The 23982-nt window shown below is 41.5% G+C and overlaps 2 protein-coding genes and 1 long non-coding RNA gene across 3 annotated transcripts; 2 read left to right on the top strand and 1 right to left on the bottom strand.

Moving 5' to 3' along the window:
* The first annotated feature begins 10 nt into the window (after positions 1–10).
* Positions 11–5250, top strand: C1H12orf43 (chromosome 1 C12orf43 homolog). Its single transcript, XM_053470093.1, has 6 exons — positions 11–142; positions 1411–1468; positions 1543–1641; positions 1735–1805; positions 4015–4105; positions 4533–5250. The coding sequence occupies exons 1-6, from the start codon at positions 49–51 to the stop codon at positions 4918–4920; spliced, it is 801 nt and encodes a 266-aa protein (XP_053326068.1). The 5' UTR covers positions 11–48; the 3' UTR covers positions 4921–5250.
* On the bottom strand, positions 5009–23195 carry HNF1A (HNF1 homeobox A). Its single transcript, XM_053470083.1, has 9 exons — positions 22795–23195; positions 15586–15785; positions 11386–11572; positions 9783–10012; positions 9386–9700; positions 6655–6843; positions 6166–6332; positions 5919–6006; positions 5009–5473 (listed from the first exon to the last, which is right to left on the bottom strand). Exons 1-9 carry the CDS (start codon positions 23112–23114, stop codon positions 5346–5348), a joined length of 1824 nt encoding a protein of 607 aa, XP_053326058.1. The 5' UTR covers positions 23115–23195; the 3' UTR covers positions 5009–5345.
* Positions 21379–22196, top strand: LOC128500834 (uncharacterized). The gene is made up of 2 exons (XR_008354955.1): positions 21379–21663; positions 21859–22196. It is a non-coding gene; the product is annotated as an uncharacterized LOC128500834 (long non-coding RNA).
* Positions 23196–23982: the final 787 nt, after the last annotated feature.

Genomic DNA, 23982 nt, shown 5'->3' with positions numbered 1-23982 from the left:
ACAAGCACCATGATGCTGCACGCCGCTAGCACGTGACTCCCCCGCAACATGGCGGCGCCCAGGAAAACCTCGCCAGATTCGGACTCCGACAGCAGCGATGAGGATTTAGAGCGTTTTCGCGAGGCAGCCTGGGAGCCACCGGGTGAGGGGCATGAGAAAGCGTTAATTGGGGTGACTGAGGATTCGGGTTTATAGCATGAGGGCATTTGACAATAATACTAAACCCTGAAACCATAATGAAGGCTTGCAATATGACTACACGCCTTGTATATTAAAGGGATTGTGTACCACGCGGCTAAAATGTGTATTTGTTTGTCAAAATTTTCTAATTATTTGCGAGTTTCCTTTTAGTAACATACTTCGAAAACGGTTTATATGAAATCCATTTGTAGCCGGAGTATACTGTCTGCTAAACAATTAAATAGGTCTAAAGTAGACAGGAGCAGAAAAGAGAACATTCCCTATGTGGACACTTAGAGCCATGCAGCAGGTGTAGTCAGACTACCTATACGAAGTCACTTCACTTCTCAGCCTTTTGGCTAAGGTCAAGTGAGTCCATGTGGTCTTGAGCCCAATAGTGAGTGGAGCCCCACGGTATGGGTGTGCACGAGAATTGGCACTGTGTAGCCGGGGCCCAGTTTTTATTTATATACACTTGCACCAAGCACTTCTGTCCCCTCTTGCACTTTTATCCCCCCCCCCAACTGGCCTCGTGGCATGATTTGTGCCAATCATCTGTGATTGGCACAAATGTATGATCTGGAGGAACCTCAAAAACTGCAGGGCCCTGGTGTGAATATTGCCCTGGGGCACCCAACTTAACCAAACAGCATGCAAGTTCCAGCTTTGCCCCAAGCAGCTTATCAGTGCCCCCAAACAGCCTATGCCATATTTGCTCCAACTTGACAGTGCCCCAATACAGTGCAATCTTTGCCTTTCCCTCCAACATACATGATGGCACACGTATGTAAACAGACAAATTTACACATGCTAACACGTCCTTATAGACCCACGCTCACATTCACGCCCTTATACACATATACATAGACATGTATGGTTGCGTGTCACATAATGCAGGAAGTGCTTTACATGAGCTAGTCAGCAACATGTGCAATATATACAGCTGTTGTGGTCACACTAGGTCCAAGGTGTAACATCTTCTGTGTGGCATATAGAAGTTTGTGAGGGATTGAGCTATATCTATAATACAGCCACTGATGTATCATCACAGATTAGATTGATGTTGGGATGTCTTTTCTTTGATATGTCTTTCATATTTCTAAAGTTCCTTTTCTGACCATGCTTGTTTTATGTTTTGATTATTTCATTCAATTTTATAGTGCAGTTTAAATATCAAACATGAAGTATAAGGAATTTGAGTCATAATGGACATGTTGCTTTTTGTTACAGGTGTTAAATCATTTCAACATAAGCAGGATGCTGTTGCTCCAGCTATACCTAGTCTTCGGTAAGTGGTATAGTTTAGACTTTAGAATGGAGATAATTGTTGTATACATGCTTTAAACCTGGATTTCTCTTCAGTGTTCAGGTTGACTGCCATGATCATGATGGGAATGAGCTGCAGACCACTCCTGAATTTCGATCACACGTAGCCAAAAAACTTACTGCCATCCTGGACAGGTAAGCCAATGCATTTGGTTTTTCCTAGGCCAGGGTGTGGGCCGAGGTATACAGTTCATCTTATTATTATTATTATTACTAATCTTCTTTTAGCTCCATCAAAGAAATCCCAGCGACCAGTATGCTTCAAAATAAGTCTGCAACAGTTACTGACGAGGATGATGGTGAGTAGAACAATGATAGTTGTTTATGATCCCACCCTGTTTGGTAATAGGTAACATTTTCCACATCCACAAATATTCTGTCTAAATAGCATAATTTAATTGCCACAGCATTGTGCCTTTTGGGGGTCTATTCACTAAAGGGAGAGGTGTCAGGAGAGTTGTGGTTTCAACTTCCTCATCTCACTATTCATTATAAAGGCCCAATGCTAGCAAGTTTCCGGGTGATAGAAGTTTGAAGCTCTCTTACTGATTAAAAAATACATTATATAGGGCATAGGACTTCATAATGTATTGTGAAGTCAAGGAGTGGAGACTTCCACTTGTCCTGTCAACTATTTACCCTCTTTTAGTGAATAAACCCCTTTGTCTTCATAGGTAAAAAATTAAATTCAGCCATCTTTATGCATACCGCACACAGCGCTAACGTGAAAATAAGGGGATTATGCATTGGCACCTTTTTATATATATCTGTGTGGGGCTATTTTCCTTTAAGAAATAAAGGAAATTGTAACACAAACAAATAAAATGTCAACTGGAAGTTGTATGCAATACTCCTGAAGGTGTTAAAGGGGCTTTCCATCCATCGCATGCACTTTAATGCATTTGCCCCTTTCCACACCCTCAGCTAAATGCTGTGCAGGAGATGTGTTTGGCGTGTGATATACTAATTTCCAGTCAGCTCTACAGCTGCATGCTGGGGACTGTGCACATGTATAGAGTCCTCCCATTGATTTCAGTAGGAAGATTTTCCTGTCACTGATTGGCTGCTTGAAGCAGCCAATCGGTGGCAAGAATTATCCGACCATGGAGAAGAAGTGCAGCGGAACTGCAATTTCCAGGTCAATGAAGTGCTTTATTAATGTTAATACACATTATTCTATAGTGGGGTGTTAGGGACATTAATATGTCCCTTTTAAACAGAATCAAAATGTCAATGTGTTCTGGTGATGGATGAGAAATAAGCAGACATTAAGAAAATGTTTGATGTAGAGACACGTAAGCTGTCAGGACCTCAAAGGTCTCTTCTTCAGATTGAATCTTTGTGGCCATCATCAACCACTTAATTGTACGGCTTAGCCTGTGGATGATGAGCACGTTTTCACGATGTGCTGTAACAAGGAGACTGCTGACTAAATCCCTGTTTTCCAGTATTCACAATACTGCAATGCTTTTTAATTGTAGTATAGCATAAAAAGACATCTGAGCCAATGCAATTTATACTGAAATCGGCACCCCTGAGAAATGACAGTTTAATGAATCCTTCAATCTCTTTTCATGCTCAGTAAGCCTTAGTAAGGATAACAAAGAAAAGCATGGTAGCATGTGTCCATTTGCTCACTTCGCCTTACTCTCCTGCAAGAATCCAAATAGTCAGCGGAGGACACATGAACACCTCAGTGGAGAACTCAGTCACCAGTTATATTTAGCTGCTGAATATCATGATCTCTGGTCACCCAGTGGAAAATTATAGCCAAAATAAGCTTAGGCATCTCACAAAAGATACCACTGGCCTTTTAACTGTAGTTCAAATCCAACGTATAAAGACAATGTGTGCTGAAAGTCTAACATTCCTTTTTCATAAAACCACCACCACTGTGGTGTAGACATTATCTCTCAGATTGAGATTTCCTTCTCTCTCATTCATCACCCAAATGTATTGCAAATTCTCAGTGATTTCTTAGCATCTTAGTATTTTAGCAAACTTTTTGACTGCCTTTTGGTGACTTTTTGACTGCGCCAATGGTGACTTTTACGCACCTCGGCCATCGGTGACCCCGTTCTGTGGCTTTGCCTGGTCTTTTGGCTTTGTGCCCGAGTTGCTGCTGTTCATAAACGATTCCAATTATACCACTTACAGCTGACCGTAGAATATCGCGCAGGGATGAAATTTCACAAACTGACTTATTGCAAAGGTGGCATCCTATCACAGCACCACGCTTCAATTTACAGACCTCTTCAGAACAACCCATTTTTATCATAAATGTTTATAAATGCAGACTGGCTAGGTGTCTAATTTTATACACCTGTGTTAAAGGGTCTGATTGAGTTCAATAATTAAGAGGTTTGTCCCAATACTTTTGTCCATATAATGTGCATATATATATATTTGTGTGCCTTAGGTATGGATGTTTGCCCTCTCCTGTGTAGGTACTGTTTCCCCTTTGTTGGGGTGAGGAGTTATCATTTGTTTCTCTCTTATATTTTTTAGGCTTCCGTCTGTTCTGTACATCTGTGCCCGGGGACATGGGCGCTGTGACGCCGGCCACAAATTCCAGGCGCAAAATGGTTTCATCTAGCAGGTAAGGTGGATGGAACCTACCCTAAGCTTTCATATATAAGATTATATCCTATAGTTTATCAGTAGTGGTGCCCAAAATTACACATCTCACCCTCACGGTGTATGAACGATGCCAACACAAATTGCCATTTGGCTCTAGCTTTACCATTCTTGTCTTCCCTGTATTGTCTATTCATTTATGTTTGAGCACATTTATTGCAATACCTCAATCGAGATGTGGTAACCATTCTGTATGTATATGTATCTTGATCGTGGAGTTTTTGTACAAAGCATTGCAGTGGAAAGGCACACTCGAGAAACACAAATAAAATATTTCTTTTTAAGACATGTTTGTGTGTGTTATTGCTGTGCTTGAGTTTGGACACCTGGGGTTATTTCAGCCTGACTCATATAATTGTACTATTATTTTATTTCTGTCCTTTTCACAGTGAGGATAGTGAAGAGGAGGAGCGGAGGTGCCGTGAAGCAGCGGTGTCAGGCAGTGACATCTTAAGAAACAGTGCATTGCAGCAGGTGCATTTGAGAACCTCAGACAGCACCGACAGCAGCCAGCCATGCGCAAAAAAACACAAGAAGAAGAAGAAACAAAAGAAAGATGACCATGAGGAGGGAGAAGAGGACAGGTTAGGGACCACGCTTCAGGTAGAGCCAGAGAGTAATGGACAAGGTATGAAGAAGAAGAAGAAGAAAAAGACAAAAGAAATACTTGAGGAGGAAGAGGCACAAAACATAGAAGAGAACAGACTTCAAATTGAGACAGAGAGCAATGGACAAAGTTCGAAAAAGAAGAAGAAAAAGCAGAAAGTAGATATGTAACATTACACTGGGCTTCAAAGCAAGTTGGCGGAAACTGGAAATCTTTGAGGACTCGCCCTCCATTTCAGAACTGGTCTGGGAGAAAATGTAGTGAACCATAAATTCAGATTTTTTTATATTATATCCAAATCAATAGAAAGCAACACATTAGTTAAAATATCCACAATATGAAAGTGTCCCGCCTTTGCATGTCAGCATTGGCTCCATGTGTCCTGCCATATTGCGACAGGCGTTGCTCCAGGAGTTCTGCCCATCCAGGTTACCTCCTATATGTTCATACCATCTTAGTATTAGCGAATACAATAATGTAGCGAGTAAAGTCCCTTTATATATATATAAAAAAAAAGTCCAGCAGAGTTTCTTCCATTGAGTCCAGATAGCAGTGGCAATTAGAACACAAGTGTAGTTCATGGAGGTCACCGGTGTCATTGCGAGGAAGATGCCATCTGTGTGGAAATAAAACTGTCGATGGAGCCATGTGAGGGGGACAGGAGGTGACCGTGACTCTCAGGGGTACTTGCGTTCTGGTAATGTACCATGTTCGCAGAGGACACTGCGTGGGAAAGAATATTGCATTATTCAAAATGCCTTCCACAGTAACAACTAGTGATCCAATCCCAATAAAATAAGTATGTATATTTTAAATATTGTGCATCTAAGGTTAGTTATTTATACTAACCCACAAAGGATGATAGAGCTACTCACATATTCTTTATCGATCTTTAGTGATTAGGTCTTTTGTTTAGTGATACATTGATAAAATATAAATGAAGCAATCGGGGTAGAATAGCACCAGTTCTTGACGTCAACGGTGCATGTTGCCTACTTTGGATCGTGTAGTAAAGTACATCGCTACTACACTACATGTATACCACAATGGATATAAAAAACAAAAAACCCAAACACTAAATGCTTGGAAATGAAACATGGAATTATAGCAAATGTGTATATATTAAAAGGCAGCAGCCACTTTTTTTTTTATTGTCCCCACTTCTTACCAGCTGGACTGGAGGAGAGTCTGTGGTTGGCAGAAAGGTGCAAGATGGCAGAGTCCTGACTCTGGAGCTGGGATCCCTGAGAATCTCCCTGTATAGTAGAACGTAGGATAGAAACATGAGGCGTTACATCGTTATCATGTTTTAACACTGACCTTTTGCTTATAGACACATACGGTATAACAAAATTAATGTCACATTCTTTTCTGCTTTAAACAAAAATGAGGGTTCATGCACTTGCTGCTCTTACCTGTTTAGTGGATGTCAAGCTTGTCAGAGCCCCTAAATTCGATGTCTCTGTAATTACCATAGTCTGTGGGAAGAAGCCAGCAGATGCATATTGGGCAACATCGGCCTTGTGGCTATAGATAGCTTGAGAGAAGAGAGGAGAGTCCATAATCTCGAGAAAGCGCTGATCTGAACGCGATTCACCCAACAAATTGACAAAAGATTAATTGTGTTCTTTAGCATGTAAACCAAATAAACCTTCACAGATCTTTTTTTTTTGTGCCAATGAGGCAAACTTTACATGATTAAAGCATATTTAAGCACTCAGTAGTATTAAGAATTTTTTTCCAATTAATTGTTACAAATGTGTAGTATTCTGCAGTCCAGGTATAATAGCACCTGATGCAAGAGCTCCACTTGCGAAGCCTAATGATATCACCACGCTCATAAACCTATGCGTTACATTTGCTGACCACGTAGTATTGGGACTCACATTACTCGGTTTTCTTACCATGGGGTGGCTGCAGCTGAGCCATTGTTGCCATGAAGGGGTTCTGTGTCATGTGACCCTGGACTTGTTGCACAATTGGCTGCTGGTGTGATGGGTGGAGTTGCTGGGAGAATTGAACTGGCTGCAATGTGGTCAAATTGGTGCCCACACTGTTAATGACTGGGACACTCTGAGCTTGGGATGTAAGACCTACAAAGAGAAAATAGACTGGAATGAAAGCCCGATTGGTTTTTGAATCTGTAGCTCATCAATGATCCATTGTGCTACTACACATCATTTAAGCATGAAGCGTAAATGTGTTATGGAGTGAAGATGGGCAAGGGAAATCAGAAGTGATAACAAAAGGGGTACATGTAAGACTGTTTTTTGTCCAGAGATAAGTAGAGGATGAGTACCTACAGCGACAAGAGCAGGAAATAAGAGAAAGTGGTATGCAGCAGGGTGGAGAATGATAAACTTGGGATAACAGCTAGTGGAGGAGAAAATAAGCAATGAGGGTCAACCACGGTATGGTAGCAAAACATCAAAGTATGGAAGGAGGATAAGGCAGTCAACTGATAACACAAAACAAAGACTTGCATATAAGAACACTTAGGCAGCTTGCACATATGCAGAGTATTATGTAGACTAGCCTTTTCATGTAATTGTTCATTTATGTTTACTGTAACTGCTTGGTGCAATAATGCATGCCTTCAACCTTTTTTAACCCCTTAAGGACAATAGGGGTTTTTACTCGTAGTATATTGTGGGACAATGGCTCTTTTAACGTTTTTCAGTGTTACTGTTTAGCTGTGATTTTCTTCTCTCTCATTTCATGCTCCCACACATATTATATATTGTTTTTTTCAGGACAAACAGGGCTTTCTTTAGATACCATTAATTTTATCATATCATCTAATTTACTATAAAAAAAATGATAAAATATGGGGATTTTTTGTTAAAAAATTACTTTTTCTCACTTTTTAAACAGAAAACTTTTACTCATCTGCAAAAACGAATGAAAAAACCTACTAAATAGATTCTACTATTTGTCCTGAGTTTAGAAATACCCAATGTTTTTATGTTTTTTTGCTTTTTTCTGCACGTTATGGGGCAATAAGTACAGGTAGCGTTTTGCCATTTCAAAACCTTTTTTTCCAAATCTGGTAATTCTTCCCCCCATGTGCAATTTCAGGTATCTTTGAAGCCGGCCAATGAAATTTACCCCATCAAATCATATATTTTTAAAAACTAGACACCCCAAGGTATTTGAAATGCTGGTATTTTAACCCTTTCAATGCACTAATTTTACCACTACCCTTTGTGAAACTTTATGGTAGTAATTCTTTTTGTATTTTTTTCACACATGTTGTATAAATTTATCGCTCCTGGTGTATGTCCGTGTCACACAACACCCCAATATGTGTTCAGTAACATCTCCTGAGCGCAGCGATACCCCCCATGCATGGGTTTGTAGGGCTATTTGGGAGGTAAAAGGCCGCCTTTGTGAGGTGTGTATTTTTTTGCCATTTAGACATCTGCCCCATGTCCCATATTTGGGACATCTTTGAACCCGGCCAATTCAATTTACCCCATCAACTCATATATTTTTTAATACTAGACACCCTATGGGCATTTGTAATGCCAATATTTTAACTCTTTCCATAATGGAATTTTTGTAAAGATATAAGACATATTTTGTAAAAATTTTAGGACTTGCTTATTAAAAACTTTTTTTTTTTTTGATGACAGTGGGGATTTTTATATGTTACCATATTTTTGACATTTTTTTGAAACATTTTTTAAATTTTTTTTAATTTTTTTTTTTTTTTTTTTTTTACTAGTCACTCTCACTAGTGAGCTGGGCTCCATTGACCTTGCATGGTTGGATGCAGTACCTGCATTCAACCTGCAGGAGGAGCTCGAGAGTTCTCAAGAGGGTCTGGATAGACCCTCTGTGAACTCATATCTATTGTTAATGCCATCCTGTGAATGACGGCAACGTCATTCACAGGATGGCACTTGTGGTTGCTCCTCGGAGCAATCACAAGGCGATCGGGGGTCGGGGGGGTTGTGTTGCTACATGCCTCGATACTGAGGCATGTCAGCAACACAGTTTATGCTTAGGAAGCGATTCATATCGCTTCCTAAGCAGTTTTAGCCGGGCGCCGCCGCGATCTTTGATGATCGATGCGGCGGCGGCCATTTTTCTTCCGGGGAGGGCTGCCGAGGGCTGCCCTCCCCGGATCCACGGTCAGCCTCACTTGTGAGGCTTCCGTGGATGCTGCAAAGCCGCCGATCGCGGCGAAAACGCCGCGATCGCGGCGCTGCAGCTATTTAACGGCAGCCCGTACATGTACGGGCATTGTCGTTAACCCGTTGCACGGCAACCCCGTACATGTACGGGGATTGTCGTTAAGGGGTTAATAAGTGAGTCCCCTATTCAAACAATACCTTACTTTAATAGGACCCTACCTAAGCATGCATTATCGCACCAAGCAGTTACAGTAAACATGAATGAACAATTACACGAAAAAGGCTATATAAGGCCTTAATGTAAGACATTAATTCAACATTTCATATTCCAGTTATTTCCCCTATGATTATATGCAGGGAGCAACTGGCCAAGATACCGATGTAAAGGTAGGAGCAGATATAATAAGGGCATAATATAAAAAGAAATGGAGAAAACATAGTGAGACCAAATCATAGATTAGTGTTTGACTCATTTCTCCATGTAAATTGTCATTACCAATCACCAGCGTGGAGGAACCGGGATTGCTGAACGCTGGTCCAAGCGATGCGTCTGTTCCAATCGTCATGACGCTGGGAAGTGAAGCCATGATCAAGTTTTGTGTTTGACTGAGGGTGTGTTGTCCATGGTCCAGGTTATGCAGAGCAGTCAATGTGCTTACAGGTGGAAGAGAACCTCCTGATGCAGAAATTAACTTGCTGTCGCTGCCCATCAGACTGTGGCTGTGATCCAGGGTGGAGGGAGACATTCCGCCCTGACTGCTAACCATAGCGGTCCCTCGCTCACTGGATGATTCTTGAGTGTACCGGAGTCCTGATTAAAAAATTGAGTACGGTCACAGTGATAAATTAAAATGGAGTGGAAACTCTAAAAGAGCGAAAAGTGCACTACTTACCATGTCCCTTAGAATGAGAGATGTCATGAGCTGACAAGGAAGGTGTTGAACTCTGTCCATTGTAAGTGTCCATTGCCAGTTTGTGCCGAAAAGCCTCCTCCTTACGCCTATTGGCGAACCAGTTATATACGCGTACTTCTGTCACCAGATTTGAGCCCAATCCCTGGGCTTGGGAAGGCGAGACACCTCTTTGCAGACATTCGGCCCTTGGATCACAGAAGAAAAATGAGCTAGGGACAATGTTAATCCCAGGGTAAATATCTAATTTAGTATAGTTAGATTTAAACATAAAATCAACATGATACAACTATACAATCTGCCAACTCTACTTGAAGTTATGCATTCATGTATTTGCAGTAGGAGCAACAAACTGGAGATAAGTAAGGTGTGGTACATCTGTTACAGCTCTGTGAATCACTTCTAATCCTTAAACTGCTCACCCTGTCTTCTTCATCCAATAATTTACAGTTCTTTTTTAGCTCATGTTGGTCACATGGTTTCAGTAGAGTACCTAGTGGGGAGGTGGTCCGCCTGGGTGCCGCTCATCAGGGTGGTGCCACCAAGCCGGCACCCCACAGTAACGTCCGCAGCAGGAGGAGCAGGCTCAGATGGGGAGATCAAGGATCTCCCTCTAACCGTCTTAAAGTCAATCGAGGGTGGGAGGTCTGTTAATGCAGACCTCCGATCCTGCTCCCTTGCGATGCGTGCGGCAACTGATGCTGTGGGTAGGGATTTGTTGTCAGATCCCGGCGCACAACACTGAAGCCGCGCCCACCGCCTTCCGCACTCACTGCACCGGAAGGACACAGAAGAAGACGAGCCAAGAGGAAGAACGAAGAGGAGGAGGAAAAGGGACAGTGAGAGAGGAAAGGTAGGATAGTGGATTAGTAAGTATGTGAGAGTGATGGGTGTTATGCTATAGTTTATGCTGAATGTTTGTGAATGAGTGTGTGTGTGATAGCATGGATGTATAAGTGTAGGGGGGGTAGCATGGCATAGAGAGGCTGAAATCACATTCCTATCATGCCCATGTTCCAGCATGTACTCGCTGCGTGGGCATGATAGGAGTGTGATTGCTGTTAGCAATTCAATAGAATATTGGTGTTGATTTTTTTGTCCAGTTTTGGTGTGTTAACCACAATGTTTGCCTCAGTATATAATGATAACAGTTATCCTATACCACCGTCAATGTTTGCCTCAATATATAATGATAGCAGTTATCCTATACCACCGTCAATGTTTGCCTCAGTATATAATGATAGCAGTTATGCTGTACCACCGTCAATGTCTGTCTCAGTATATAATGATAACAGTTATGCTGTACCACTGTCAATGTTTGCTTCAGTATATAATGTTAGCAGTTATGCTGTACCACCGTCAATGTCTGTCTCAGTATATAATAACAGTTATGCTGTAGCACAATCAATGTTTGCCTAATGATAGAAGCTTTGCAGTTTTAAAGTGTGTGTGTGGGGGCACGTACAGGATCCGCCCCAGGTGCCAAATACTCTAGGTACGCCCCCATGGTTATTTTGTCCAGTCATTTTTCCATCTGTACGTTTGTTGTCTGTGTTTCAGTTTTATGGCCATCTTCACTATTTACCTGTTACATTCTTCCACCAGTGCCTCACGTTCCTCCTTGCTGGGATTCTTCTGCCGTTCATACGCCTGGAATAAGATATGCTGTGACGCCGGGCCCCATTTGAAACGGTTTCTTCTTAATTTTTTGCTTGGAGCTTCATCACAGGATATGTCATCTGTTAACATCCCCTGCCCTGCATGTGTGAATTCTGCCAACACAAACAGAGATTGGCATGCGAGTAAGTCTCCTAAACGGATCAGAATATGTTAGAACAAACATATTGAAATACTGAACTGGGTACATATGTTGAAAATTCCATGCAAACTTCTAGACCTAACTCTATGGCTGCCGTCACCACCTGTCAGGGCATTCTAATCTCTTCCAGACTCATTAATAGGTCCAAACATAAATGTCTACATAATATTTAAATTGTCTTGTTCCCAATTTTATATAATCAAATAATTTTCGAAATAAGTTTAAAAACAAGCTAGCCATTACTGCCGGGTAAATTATACCTTGCACTGCAAGTTTGCTGAATGAGCTTTATCTCACTGGAATCTGCACCTGAAATAAGGTTAATGATCCTTATACTGGGGAAAAGTTTTTTTTAATATAGTTGCTGTAACCCGTGTGCTCCCTCTTATTATTCTTTATTTATTTCTCATTGTGTATTTGGGACAAAATCTTGATTATGCATGAATGTAAGTTTTTTTAAGCAGGGCCCTCCTCACCTTTTGTTTCTGTAAGTCAAATTGTTATGTGTTATATACTACTTGTTATGTCCTGTCGACCCATTGTATTTACATCCCAAACAGAAATCATGTGGTTCCAATGATCATAATGTCCTTTTCCTAGAAAGTTCTAAATCTTTTCAACATCGCTACAGCAAATCGGACTACTTGTTTCTTTGGTAACACCATGATAATGGTTTCTAAAGGATGAGCTGCATGCTATTACATTTCTAGCTCACCTCTCAAACGGCTGGCCAGCTATACCGTATATACCGTATTTGCTCGATTATAAGACGAGGTTTTTTTCAGAGCAAATGCTCTGAAAAATACCCCTCGTCTTGTAATCGGGGTCGTCTTCTAATCAGACCTCAAACAGAGGTCTGACTATGAGACTAAGATCCAGATTCCCTGCAGCGCTGCAGGGAATCTGGATCCTTCGGTCTGGTAACCTCAGCTGCTACCGGGCGTCTAGCAGCGAGCGCCGTGAAAGCGCGGGCTGCAGCGTACCTTTATCTGCATAGTGTGCTCTCAGCATGGGGGACGCCTCCTCCGCGCCGCGATAGCCGGCCCACTGCCGGGGAGCAGAGCCGGTTGAGGGAAATAATTGATCTTGGCACGGCACTCCAGAAGCAAGACCCCGTGGGACCCGGGCGGCACTGTGCCGTCCCAAAGTCAAAGGCGGATCCGGTAGATTTACCGCTTTAATTCTCTGCAGGAGGCGGGGCCTAGCGGGGTCACAGCGCGTCATGCCGTAATGCCGTGGGAGCCGCAGTATACTAAGCGCCTGCTGAGCCATCGCGGTGAGTGAAGTGCTTAAGTGCGTGTCTTGGTTTGGAAGTGTGTCTGAGTGGGTATATCAGTGTCTGGGTATGTGTGTCACAGTGGGTATGTAAGTGTCTTGGTATGTAAGTGGGTAAATTAGTGTCTGGGTGTGTAAGTGTCCCCCTTTATGCCACTCTGCCTCTAGAAATGCCTTATACCCCCTATATGTCACTCCAGAGCCGGCCTTAGGTGTTCCGGCGCCCTGTGCGAACCACTCCTCTGGCGCCCCCCCCCTCACTCCCCCCCCCTCTGCCCCTTCAAACTACCCCCCCTGCCCCTTCAAACTACCCCCCGCCCCTTCAAACTACCCCCCTATGCCCCTTCAAACTACTCCCATCTGCCCCTTCAAACTACTCCCCTCTCTGCCCCTTCAAACTACCCCCCCTCTGCCCCTTCAAACTACCCCCCCTCTGCCCCTTCAAACTACCCCCCCTCTGCCCCTTCAAACTACCCCCCTCTGCCCCTTCAAACTACCCCCCCCCTCTGCCCCTTCAAACTACCCCCCCTCTGTCCCTTCAAACTACCCCCCCTGCCCCTTCAAACTACCCCCCCTCTGCCTCTTCCTTCAAACTACCCCCCCTCTGCCCCTTCAAACTACCCCCCCTCTGCCTCTTCCTTCAAACTACCCCCCCTCTGCCTCTTCCTTCAAACTATCCCCCCTCTGCCTCTTCCTTCAAACTATCCCCCCCACGGAGAGTAAGGGGCGTCGAGCGGTTGCTGAGAACTTCACGAGCAACCGCTCGGCGCCCCTGCCCCTTCAAACTACCCCCCCTGCCCCTTCAAACTACCCCCCCTCTGCCTCTTCCTTCAAACTACCCCCCCTCTGCCCCTTCAAACTACCCCCCCTCTGCCCCTTCAAACTACCCCCCCTCTGCCCCTTCAAACTACCCCCCTCTGCCCCTTCAAACTACCCCCCCCTCTGCCCCTTCAAACTACCCCCCCTCTGCCCCTTCAAACTACCCCCCCTGCCCCTTCAAACTACCCCCCCTCTGCCTCTTCCTTCAAACTACCCCCCCTCTGCCCCTTCAAACTACCCCCCCTCTGCCTCTTCCTTCAAACTACCCCCCCTCTGCCTCTTCCTTCAAACTATCCCCCCTCTGCCTCTTCCTTCAAACTATCCCCCCCACGGAGAGTAAGGGGCGTCGAGCGGTTGCTGAGAACTTCACGAGCAACCGCTCGGCGCCCCTGCCCGGGACATAAATGAAAACATTGTTGGTTTTTTTAACTTTATTTAGCATCCTCCATGTTAAATAAAGTTAAAAAAAACTTTATTTAACATGGAGGTTGTTAAATAAAGTTAAAAAAAACCAACAATGTTTTCATTTAGGTGCAGAGGGGGGGGGCGGCGGCGGCGGCGGCGGCAGCGGCGGAGGACCCCGTGGCGGCTGCGGAGGAGGACCCCGCGGCGGCGGAGGACCCGGCGGCGGCGGCGCCCCCTGGAGTGTGGCGCCCTGTGCGGTCGCACAGGTCGCACACCCCAAAGGCCGGCCCTGTGTCACTCTGTCCCATGATATACCTTTTAACCCCCCAGAGTGGCATATAGGGGGTTAAAAGGCATATCATGGGCAGAGTGGCATATAGGAGGGTAAAAGCATATCAGGGAGGCAGAGTGGCATATAGGGGGTATAAGGCATTTCTGGGGGCAGATGTGCATAACTGGGGGGCAGATTAGCAAATTAAAGGACATGAAACAAAAAATATTTTTCTCAATCATAGCTTTTATTAAATATGAAAAAAATAGTTTACATGAATTAATATTTTCTAGTAAAACTTTTTTTCCTATAGGGTCGTCTTGTAATCAGGCTTTTTATTTTTTTCCTAAATTAATATTCAGATTTTGGGGGGTCGTCTTATAATCAGGGTCGTCTTATAATCGAGCAAATACGGTATTTTAACATGAACCCGGAGAATGATTTTGACTCAGAAAGCTGATGCAAGGTTTTGTTGTTTCCTTTTTAGGTATGCAAATTGCATTTTTCTTCTGGTATTCTATGAGAATATTTGAATTGGAAAATGTTTATTTGAACCCCTTATGTTCATAGTGCTGTTCCATGCCATCATGATTTTTGGTTTGCATTAAAACCATTCAAGACCGCATTGAGCAATTTGCTTATTACAGCAATCCCTGTGTTTATCTTTCTCTTTGTCTAAAAGTTTTTTTCTTTTTTGTATGTTATTTTTTTGGTATAGGCTAAGGAGGTGCTTAGGAATATCATAGCGGGCTAGAGGTTTGTTTTAAGGCTACAAAAATCCAAAAACAACCCCATACATAATAATGTATCCCTTTGGATAGCCTGATCTGTTGTAATTACTGAATATTAGCATCCTCAGCGCAGTTTCTGATCTTTGCTGCAACATTTTTTTCTGCTTTGTTTTCCCTTATTATAGGTGATGGGTCAAATATATAAAAATGGGTTCTAAAGAAAGCCCTCCTTCCTTAAAAAAATATCATTTGTAGAGGTGTATTTACAATAAAGAAGGAGATTTATCTCTGAACAAACAGAAAAAATGTCAATATTAAGGGAGAGAAAAACCCTTCGATACAAAAGGGTTAATACTATATATCATTTAAAAAAAAATGTATATATGGATGAAAAGCTTATTTATTATATGTTTATCTAATGTATTTTATATTCCTTCAGTGTAAGATATACTTTGCTATACTTACGTTTAGCAATTTCTCGCTGCTTGCCAACATACCAGGTGTACAGCGCCGCTCGCTTTTGTGTTTTCATGGGGGTACCTTTGTTGAGATGCTGGGAGAGGTGAGACTGGTTGAGCCCTGTGGTATCCACCACCTCTCGTTGTGGGATGTTGTGTTGCTGAAGGTAGGATTTCACCAGCTTGGCCACATGCCATGGGTCTTCCCTTCAAAGCAAAGTAAGTAGTCTCCATGTTAATGCACTCACCAAACAAAGGTGTGACTATCCTATAGATTATTATATGCGTTCCTGATCACAAAAGCAGTTGAATAAGGAATCAGAATAGCTATACTGGAAGATGAAAACATATACAGCTATGGTTTTTAAATCATTTTAAGATGCTCTGGAGAAATGGTTAAATGAAGTGAAACTGGTTACAAGCATCTTGAAAGACATGAAACAAACACAGAGACTTGCTAAATCCTGGCTCAAATCCAAATTTACTGGATGGTGTGCCACAATATTTAACCAAACAAAGAAGAAAAAATTGTAATATGCAAATTAAAACCCATGACCATGCACTTTTGATATTATATTTTAGCCAAAGTTAACACAGGGCTCTCTAGATGTCCATCTCCACTAGGACCTCAGAGTGTTTAAGGGTTAGGAGGGTATCACATAATAATGTTAAATCTTTTTTCTTTTTGATGAATTTTCAGATATTCCCAATAACTTCTCAACTGGTGTCTCATTTCTCCAACAATCTAAATTATCCAGATTACCTAATAACCAGAGAGAGATGTTTAAAGCACCTATATCACAAGAAGAGATCTCATCCTACTTAACAATAAAGCACCTGACACCAATGCCTACGCTAGTAAATACTTCGAAATTACTAAAACCAGAAATACCACCTTCAGCTCATTGTTCAACAAGATTTATTTACAAAACGATCCAGTCTGCTCTCTAGAGACTAAAACCATCCAGAAAAGCGTTTGGCTTTCTAATAAATCACCTACACCTCCCTAGAGGTCCCGGACACCAACCTCTCATCTCTATTGGATCTACCCCTACATCTCCTAGATCCCAAATCCATACAGGCACTGTATAGTACTAAGATTCCAGCACCCACTCACTATTTCTTCCATTCCTCAAAATATGCTATTCCAAATCCATTTCTAGAGTGGGCAAACATGGGGATAACATCTATACAGAGTTTTCCAGAAAAAAAAATACACAATCTCTCAAAATTCCCTAGTCTTCCAATCTCCCATTTTAGTTTGAATAATTTTGAAACAGTCCACGATCCACTTTTAAACAATGTAAACAGTCCACGTGTTGTTGGATACAGCTACATTATCTCTGCAGAGTTAATCACAAGCATAAATTATTACTAAATTAGGTATTGTTTAACATATTGAGTCCAATATTCGGAACACAAACTTTGTGTACAGATGAGCGTGAGCCCCATGAGTTGTTGGGAATGGTGTCAGCCAGGGGTCCCAAATGGCCTGGAACCTAGGCATATGACCTTGTATTTTTGCCGTGAACAGCTCCTTTCTGTTTTTTTAGCTAGTGCTTGTGTAGTCGCTGCGCATAATCAGTGGACTAGCTGATTCTGGAGTTTGGTCAAATTGGGAGCTTCAGTATCCGAGGGAAAAGCGTCACTTGAGGATCAATACGTACATGGAGAATCCTTCATATCAGATGGAACTCCAAAGGGAAGCCCCATCCCCACACGTCCAGCAAGCATGAAGATAGTTATCCCCTCAAGCATCGAGATAAATTCTCTGTAGCCTAGAGGGATTCATGTACCATAAAACTACAGTTTTATAGGACTGTTCTTTGACTGCAGTATATACCATCAATGTGTGGATCAATCTACAGGGGATTCCCAATCTTCAAAAGTGAATGTTTTGTTTAATTAGGTGCGAATACAACTGGGATACGAGCTGAGGTACTCATCTTCTCTGTATAAGCAAGCGTTCATAAATAGAATATTCAACTATACCTCATATTACTGTTTCTGTAAAGATCTCTGCTTCTGGTATGTTGTGTGATGCTCGCAGGCTTTCGAAAGAGCTCATTTTCCCATTATCCACCAAAGAGCCCACTGATGTCAGACCCACTCTCACCCACCATTGAAAGTCTGCTATTTGCGTAGCTGTATTTGTTGAAGAGTATAGAATGGAGTCTGGGCCGCAACACGAGTGTTACCAATCTCCCATTCTAATTTCCCACAAACACATAGTTTGATCTCCTGAACAATGCCACCTGTCTCCAGCTGACAGACACAAACCGTTAAACAAACTGCTTGATAATGCTAGACATCAAAATTACTCAACTACAACAGTTTTTTCCCCTCGCCCTCACACACACAGGCAATAACAACATTCAAGCAGGTGTATGTAAAAGGCTAACTCTGATCTTCTGAAAGCTGAATCAGTCTATTCTCAACACACTTTATGAAGAGATGTTTTATAAGATCTTACAGAGGCCTTTTGTCTCCCCCTCACACAGTTACTCAATGAGCACGACCCACTCCTCCTGCTGCCCTAAATTCATGCGCCCTCGGGCATATCAGCTACACTCTCTGGCAGTGTGGAGTAGTCCAATATTTTTGGAAAGCTGAACAGCGTTATGTTGTTTCACACTTGATTCATGCATACAAATACATTTAAATAATGTTCAATGAGGGGACCTTGTGCAGAGTAAGAAAACAAGAGTTCCTAAAAAAATATATGTTACATAATATACATGCAATATATATTGTCCATGTGCAACAATTATCAATTATTCATGATTATCAGCAGAACCAAAATGAGGTGCATGTCCTAAGTGTCCACAATAAGAATGGGAAGTCCCTGTTTGGGACCAAAATCCATCTGCCTCCTCTCTTAATGTGCCTTTTTATAAAGGTCCTAAGAGTGTTTGGAGGATAGGAGTGCATCATGGTGATCCACAGCCTGGACATTCACAGCAATGTGTATATAATTAGAAGAATATGTTATATGTAATATATCAAGTGGTATACCAAAATACATTATTCATCTTTTAAACTCAACACAGAGTTACATAAATAGTTAGCAGAGAAGTAGGTCACAGTCACATAAATCACAGTAAAGCCTTAATCACACCTCTACCCCACCCAAAAAAATCTTACTTACAGAAATATTGGGTGGTATGAGAACAGGTTATGCTTTGGGTTAATGCAATCCAAAATGTCTAATTATAATTAAATGATAAATAGGCACTGAGACATTTAAAATACCGCATGTTGATATTCCTATTACGAGTATAGCATTCAAGCCTGGGGACATACTGGTAATTTCATCTATCGTTTTCTTTCCATACAATAGCACGTGAGGAACTTGAAAATCAGCCCAGAATACGCTGTTTTTATTGAAAAAATAAATAGAAAGTTTACATTTTGTTTTAGACTGATTGGGTTTATTCCTGTGGGCATTTTTGACCGATTCATTTAAGAATTGTGTGTTTTACTTTAAAATATATACAGTCATGTGAAAAAGAAAGTACACCTCTTTGAATTCTATGGTTTACCATATCAGGACATAAAAACAAGCATCTGTTCTTTAGCAGCTCTAAAAATTAGATGAACAACAACATATGACATATTACACGATGTCATGATTTATTCAACAAAATGAAGCCAAAGTGGAGAAGCCATGTATGAAAAAGCGCTCCCATAGGAATTAAGATGCTAAGTAGTAGACAAGTGCTGCTAATCAAATGCCCTTGATTAATTGATCATCAGCAAAGGTGACCACCTCTATAACTGAATACATTGTTGCAGTTCTTTGGTCTGGCTACACTATTGTTTTGTTGCTTATTTTTTCATCATTCATCATGAGCGCCCCTTTGTGACTTTCATTTGTCGATATCAGCATCTGGAGAGTGCTGTTCTAGGGTTGCAGCTGTGAGAGTAAACTTGGAAGGAGAGTATTTATTACATTTTTTTATTCACTTTTATGCCTACAAATTATTATTGTTTCTGAATCACAGACACTGGTACTCTCACCACACTTTCTTTCTCATTAAGCATTGTATCAGCATGTTTCAGCATGACAGTAGCCAAATACATTAACCTAGGAAGTTTATGTATGAAATGGGTCTAAGACATTTTGCTTATAAATGGAAAACAAAAAAAAAGCTAAAGTAGACTCCATAATTACAAGGTGTCATTGAAAAGGATAGTCCCCTTTCTAAGCTCTGCAATCCATTAAACAATATCCTTGCTTTTTTTTTAGCACCTTTTGCGAAACAAATGCATGTTTTTATATTTTTCATTTAATGTAGCCCATGTGTGTGTAAGTTCCTTTATCGAGTGGTGTTACTAAATGTAGCAGCGTTGAATGCTTCACTTTTTTTTCAAAGTTAAGATTTAGAAGGAAATTTACTTAGTTGTGGCAGGTATGTGGAAGTCAGGTAATTTTAATGCAGTGAAGATATGATCTATTGCTGATGGAACATGACAGTTCTTAGAAAAACCAAATACTTTTAGAGCAGTACTTAAATGAAGCATATAGCAGTTTTTTTCCAACTCTAGTTATATGTATACTACATCACGACTAGACTTCAGGTCTCTTTTTTTCTGCATTGCCAAAGGTGAATGGCCAGACTTATTGAGAAGTGCCCAGATTTGAAAGTTCAGCTATTATTAGGCTGCTCCAAGATTTGCTACTCTCAATCTTTGCAGTTACAGAAGGAAATCAAATAAGTGATCTTTTCTGACAATACAAGGTCAGGTTTATCCAGGAGGATCCACGGGGCATTTTTTTATATTCCCAGGCATTCCCTCCATTCTCGCCAAGATTCCAACCATGCCCTTTGAAGTCCTACTTTTCTCTTCTCCATATTATTATGTATTCCAAAAATGGCTGCTCTTTCTGTGCCTCTGCACCTGTAATATGTGTGGTTTATGTGAAAATAAGTGTGCAAACAGACAAAAAAAACATTAGCCAAATTCTTCTGGTCACCTAGTCTATACATGACTTCTCCGTCACCTTTCCTACTTATCAGGCTGTGCCTATATAAAAACTTATTTCATGGGTTCTGAGTTTAGTTTGGTCAAGGTGACACACATTTCTTAGTTGAATACAGGATCACATTATATGCACACCTGTATGCACTCACACAGCAAGCACCCCATCCCCCATGCCATGTGTTGATTCACTTAGCTACTGATACCTGCTTATCTAAGCACAAAGTCCAAGTTGCAAGCAGCAAGCAAACAATAGTTGTTACGCAATGTGTGAGCGGAAAGTATCTATAAAAAAAAGCCCAGAGGGCTAGTGCGGCCCCGGGAAAAAAAATGATTGTAGATTAATTCCCAACATAACATAGACTAATAATTCATAAAGGTTTTAGAGGTAATAAGCTCTCCAAGTCATTAGTTTATAACAATTAAACAGGGCTGAACCTGAAGCAATTACATGAAACTGTTGTAATAAGAATGCAACAGGGCACAAAGACCCCCGTTTCCCCAATGAAAATTCTGTGGTTCTGTGCTCTGTCAATATGAAGTATACAGTACATCTTTTTTTCCATGAGATATGGGAATATGACCATCTCCCCCAAATTTAGGGGAAAACCCAACCTGCTACTTCTAATAAGCAACAAGAGTAACATGTGGGTTATACATTGTGAAGATGGATCCCTTTTTGTCTACACTGTCCAAACCTTTAGAACATCACAGAAGCCGTATCAGATCCAACCAAATACACCATGGTGAAGCTGATGCCCCTCAACCTCTTTCTCCATCCTTAGAGGTCATTTCTAAGGGCGTTTTCACCTCCCCTTTGTTCCGTGAACAATAAGTAACCCAGTTAGTTAGTTATCAACTCAGAGGAAACAAGAGGCTGGTTGATAATTTATAGCAGCACAACCAATTTAAATGGAAAGTTCATATGAAGAGATTTCCATCAGAAGAGACCCAAATCGGCTACGCACCTTGTCTATGAACACTCTGTGCTGGTTGGCAGAGTAAGGCCTGGACTATAAAATGGAGCTGCTGGGATGATCAGCTAACAAGAACAAGAGCTGGATTTGGATGTTATTTCACTTGAAGGCAATGAAGGAGAAAGGTAAGAATGGGCTTTGGGATGGGCATTCCTACAATCTGGGGCCTTTGTGTGTCTGCACAGAGGGACATTTACCTGGGATCCTGTCTCTGGAGAAAACCTCTACAAATTCCACAAAATATAATAAAATTACTATCTACCTAATTAGGATTGATATTTAATCAGGTATGTCCTCCTGCTTACATACTTTTTCCACAGCTGAGTGGACCTGGACCTTGTGGCATTTATTAAACACGCACACAGCAGAATATTGCCCTGTACCTTGTTACAGCACCTTAACATGTATATTGCATTACAACTTCAGTTCAAAGTAGCAATGGAGGGGTTAAGCAGAAGTTAATCATCACATAAGACAGGGGCCATTTGGTTTATAAATGCACAAATTATGGAGGACTTGGATAATTAGTAACCAGCTCAGGCCCCCTGAGTCCAGTGATTATCATAACCCACAGTATTACCAAGGCCAGAAACTGAAGACCCACATCACCATAAGAAGAGTGGGAGACATCAGCAAAGGCACCTCAAGAAGAAAATAATTCAAGCTGAATCCCAATAAGGCAAAACATTCAATGTAAATCAAGACAATCGACCTGGTCCAGGGGGATAAACAACGGGAAAAAACATCTTTAAGGAAAAAATATATGACGCAGGAGAACAATAAAGAAGGTTTATAAGTAACCATGGAATAGTAAAGAACTTTCCATTTAAAGAACAGGAGCTACAGAGCCCAGAAGAAAAAAGGAAATAATTGTGAACTAGAGGATATGTTTTACATCCTCTCCGGTGCAGCAAGACAATGTTTGCGAGCAAAGGGGTCTATTCCATTCATTAATTTCCAGTATTCCGTAAGAACGTCATTGTCCATGGCTGAAGATTTGAATACACTAAACATAAAGGAGCTATTTCACTAGACACAAATCACACCTCACCTGGAAACAATTGGAGGCATACTTTTCTGAAAAGATTAAGAGCTGCTTGGGGGATGCAGGTAACATTACATGGAAACATGGAAAAGGGAGACTCGCAAGAATTATTAGAAGGATCATTTAAAAAATAGACCAAAAGTTGGGAAAACAGAGAAAGAACATGCACGGCAAAGGTTATATAAAAGAGTGCAGCGGAAAAAGGTCTTACTGAAGGAGTCGCTCCACCACCGCCTTCTGATGAGCAGCTTCTTCAGGGCTCAGTCTTTCTAACTCCTTTATAATTGGTGGTGTAAAGTCCCCCCCATCCTCAGAACTTTCGTCTTCTGATATCTGAGGCTCTCCCAACCCATTAGGCAATTGCACGCAGTGCTCCCCACCTTCCAAACTACTCATATCATTCAGCGGGTCTCTGGGGTATGAGTAATTGTCCCCATCAGTCAAAGCTTTGGTCAGAGCTTCCTTGGTGACCCCAGATTCCAGCAGAGCTTTTAAAAGCTCCTGTTGTAAGTAGCTGAGTCGAGACGCCATCCTGTTCCCTTTCTACCATCTCACCATCCTGCGGCAGTAACAGGGATAAGCAGGCGGGAGCCCATGCTCTACCCACCTTCTGTCTCCTCCTCCCCCCCAAAAAATACACTTGCTATGTGGCCGCAACCAGACTGGTCACCCCCTGAACAAGCTTCTCTGAGACATAGCAGATAAGGGACCCTTGCCTGTCTGTTTACATCACAGCAAAGCAAATCCTCTAAGGTTCATATTTATCCCTGCGCTTTGCAAGTTACTGAACTTTGGACCCCAACTCTGCACAAAGTGCACAAGTGAGAGAGGAGGGGAGAGCAAGGGAAGTGAGGGAAAGAAAAGGATAAGAGTAAAGTCATGAAAGCTTAAAACAGGTGAAGTGACACCGTGACAGCAAATAAATGTAAGAAGGGAGACCTCGCCAGAAATTATTGAATACCCTAATTCCTATATGCCTTGATAACAGGATATATATATATAATGGCAAGTCCCATTATCAAGATACATAACAATTATATATATATATATATATATATATATATATATATATATATATATATATAGTTAATAAAGATAAAGGTGACCTTTTTGTGAACATATTGTGTTGTGTAACAGTAATAATAATAACTTATTGATTTTGAAGATAAATAAGAGATTCAATTTGGAAAGGAAAGAGATGTCTCTACTGGGAGATTTAAAAAAATATAAAAGCTACAGAATTACCTCCAGGAGGTCCACAATTGCCAATACACTCCATGATTCTATGTAGCAGTGAAAAGGCTTAATAATTTTGCAATGGACAAATGCTTTTGGTATTAGGAAATAGATAAGCCTCCCTCCACATGATTAGAATCTGTCTAAAACCATGCAGCCGTAC

The sequence above is a fragment of the Spea bombifrons genome, chromosome 1, assembly GCF_027358695.1.
Source record: "Spea bombifrons isolate aSpeBom1 chromosome 1, aSpeBom1.2.pri, whole genome shotgun sequence".
Classification (NCBI taxonomy): Eukaryota; Metazoa; Chordata; class Amphibia; order Anura; family Pelobatidae; genus Spea; species Spea bombifrons.
The sequence above is the reverse complement of the archived record's forward strand: the minus strand, read 5'-3'. Positions and strand labels throughout refer to the sequence as shown.